At 54.5% G+C, this 3,228-nt stretch overlaps 1 protein-coding gene across 1 annotated transcript in view; it reads right to left on the reverse strand.

Annotated features, from left to right (window-relative positions):
- Window positions 1-361: 361 nt before the first annotated feature.
- The window catches only part of PLEKHO1 (pleckstrin homology domain containing O1), an 11,792-nt gene continuing 8,925 nt past the window's right edge, over window positions 362-3,228 (reverse strand). Inside the window, exons 5-7 of the mRNA XM_004716575.3 lie at window positions 2,667-2,771; window positions 2,197-2,298; window positions 362-1,185 (exon numbers count right to left, since the gene is read on the reverse strand). Of these exons, the coding sequence (XP_004716632.2) occupies window positions 478-1,185; window positions 2,197-2,298; window positions 2,667-2,771 (915 nt within the window). The 3' untranslated portion in view covers window positions 362-477. The remainder of the gene's footprint in view (window positions 1,186-2,196; window positions 2,299-2,666; window positions 2,772-3,228) is intronic.

Raw genomic sequence — 3,228 nt, forward strand, 5'->3', positions numbered from 1 at the left:
CCGTCCCTAGCACTACAGCCGGGCAGCTGGAATTTCACCCTTAGATTGAAAACCTGGAAAGGGACATGAGAGAAGAGCCCTCCCCCTCTAAATGTGGGGGCCTGTGCATGCCCTTGGGTGCATGCCTGCTCCCCACCTGGGCTGGGAGAGGAGCGAGGAGGAGCAGTGTACAGTGGTCACACTGCCCCTTTACGACCCTTCCCTCTTTGTCCCACCCTTCAAAATGGAGGTGATCTCTCAGACAGAGAGAGAGGGAAAGAGAAAGAGAGAGAGAGAGAGAGAGAGAGAGAAGAGGCCAAGAAGGGAAGGGAGCTGGGATGGGAGGATTGCAGGAGGGTCAGGTACTAGCAAGATCAAGGAGTTGTGGTTTTCTTTTCTTTCTTTTTTTTTTGATTGAGGTAAATAAAAAGGCTTTATCCTGCAACATTTGGAGATAGGGAGTCTGTCCACCCCCCGTGCGTTCCAGACTCCCTTGCTTCACATCAGGCTCTTGCGGTACTGGGTGTGTTGGGTGCTCTGTCTGAGGTGGGAGTCAGGAGTCTGCAGGTCCATCTGTCTGTACAGGTCCCTCAGCTCCCGGACTTCCTGCAGCACCCTCTTGGCCTGGCTCCAATTTGAAGACGCCTCCCCCAGCAGGCGCTCTGTCTCCAGTAACAGCTGCTCCGACTGGGAGTCAGGAGGAGACCCCGGGGGGTCCTTGGCCTTTCGCTTCCCATCGCCTAGTCCCTGAACCTCGGCCAGCAGCTCCTGAGTCTTCTCCAGTTTCCTTGCTACCAGGTCCTGGATCCGGGACAGCTGCCCCGGGTGGGGCAGAGTGGGGGTTGGGGGGTCTTCGGCCTGCAACTGCAGGGCACGAGCTGGGGTAGCGTCCCGTTGAGAAAGGATCTCCTCTAGGGAGGTACAGCGGCCTTTCTCTGTGGGGGTCAACTTCTTGGGTGCCTGGGGTGTGTAGGTGGCCCCCCTGTTTGGCTTTTCCCAGGGTCTGGGAAGGCTGCTCGCCCGCTCTGAGGGGGGCTGCATCCGGTCTGAGTCTGCTCTCCGCCGCCGAGTGCCTGCCAGCTGGGCCACAGACTTGTCCAAGTCCACCCGAAAGCTCTCAGCACAGGAGGTTGGTTCCTCAGGTGAAGGGTCTTCCTCCTGGATCAGGTCCAAGGTCAGCATCCCATCCGAGGTAGAAGTCGAAGCCTGGAGAGAAAACAGTGGGGGCGTTAAGTGGGGGAAGTGTCCTTAGTGGGGGTTTTGGGAAAGGCTGCCTGGAAGATGTCGGTCAGTGGAAGTCACTTTCTTCCTCATGAGTCTGTCCCTGAATGAGACGTTCTCCCCTCTTGATGAACGCCTCTTCAGTTACAAGTTCTTATACCTATAAACAACAAGGATTTGCCTTTCTTTTGTTCTGGTAGCTTTCTGGGAAGTGACTTCTCCTGCCTTTCCCCCACTCCCCACGTCACGGCCTGTTCTCAGAGCGTCTTCCCCTTCTGTGCTGTGGACCACAAGCATCAGGGTCTGACTCCCTGGGAGGTTGCCCCACCCACACCGCACACTCTCCTTTGTTATCTGCATGCTCTGAGCCATACGCCCGCAGCCCTCTCTTCTGTGTGGGCTCAGAACCCTTTGCCTGACAATCAACCTTGCTCTACACCTAGAATATTGTAATTTACTCAGTACCTTGCTAGGAGGAGACACCTGTGGTTTCAGCGTGCCTCACAGGCAGGGTCAGAAGCCCATTGTGCAACTGGGCCCAGGCAGAGTACATGACAAAGCTAGGTGCTCACGCAGGGTGCAGCAGATGCCAAGGTTGGCTCTTTCTATCCTCAACTGGCTTCCTCCCTCCCCGCTCCCCTCCCACCCCCAGGAACTCAGCGCTTAAGACAGATAAACCAAACCACAGCTTCTTACTCTGAGAGCCTGGGGAACTTAATGGTGTTACCCACCAGGGCAGAGTCGCCCATCTAGAAATGATTTGTCTAATTTTCAGCTCCTGGGTTTTGTTCTTTTCTTGTGTGTATTAACGCTACCCCCCCACCCCTCCCCAAGATGATAACCACCCTGAGAGGAGGGCCTTTTGATCCGTGTTCAGCTGGGTGCTGACTGGAGGGATTTCCCTAGCCTTCAGCTCCCACAAACCCCTCTGGGGATCTGCCTGGAATACAATTCCGTGAGGGACTGCCTTGTTTACTTTCTGGCGCTCTGACATACCACAGCCATTAGGTGTCCCCGAGTTGGGGGGCGGCGGGAGTGCTGGATTTTTGCCCGGTCTCGAGTCGGGTGGGCGAGATAGCTGTCCTCCTCAACGGTGACCTGAAGAGATGCATTGTGAGTCATGTGGCTCTTCAGACTCTCCGTCCCAATCTAGCCTCCCTTTGGGCCTGAATGTGCCTAGACTGGGAGATAAACCCACACGATGAACTGCTTCTGGGCAAGGGGTTCTGGGACATGAGGGTTCTTCAGCTGGCCCAAGGCTGGCTCACTAGCACCCAGTGGAGGGGAGGAGGTGGCACGAGAGTCTAGGGGTGAATGTGGAAAGACCCAAGGCTTTGGGCTTTTAGGGAGATAAAGAAGTAGGGCTGTGTGGGGTGGGGGTGGGGGGAAGGCAAACAGGAGGCTGTGAGGTCACTCTGCCTCTTGGTGAGTCCTAGTACCCCTCTCCCCACAATGAATCCCCTGACCTCATCCAAGATGCGGTTCTTGGCTCGGGTGATGGCGGAATTCAGGGCGTTGATCCACAATTCCTTTTCCTCTGGACTCACTGCCAGGAAGATCAGGTTGGGTGCCTGTGAGGGGAACATTCTTGTTTCAGCCAGGATTTTAGAGGTGGTGCCTCACCCTGACAGTGAAGAAATAAGGAATTATCATCTTTATTATCCTAGACCCAGCTCATGGAAGGAGGGCTTCTGTTTCCCGAGTCATCCACATATTAAGGAAATCGTCATCACTCGGATGTGGCTTTATAAATGAACCAGGAATTACTGAGAGGGTATTGGCTCTTCGTAAGGGGCTGGAGACCATCGGAGGCGATTGGTGAACAAGCACTGAAATAAAGATCATTCAATGTTGGCATGGCATGGTAGGACAGATACCAGTCATATCACCAGGCTGTTGGGTGTATTAGAATTTTCTTGCTAGATTCCCTCAGACTAGAGGAATTAGATTCAGCAACTTAGCAGGGTATAGGGACCTGTGATTTTTCTCCCGAAAGGGTGCATGTGTGTGCTGTGCATACATGCATGC

Source organism: Echinops telfairi, unplaced genomic scaffold, assembly GCF_000313985.2.
Source record: "Echinops telfairi isolate 266 unplaced genomic scaffold, ASM31398v2 ScPeMD7_5805;HRSCAF=6673, whole genome shotgun sequence".
Lineage (NCBI taxonomy): Eukaryota > Metazoa > Chordata > Mammalia > Afrosoricida > Tenrecidae > Echinops > Echinops telfairi.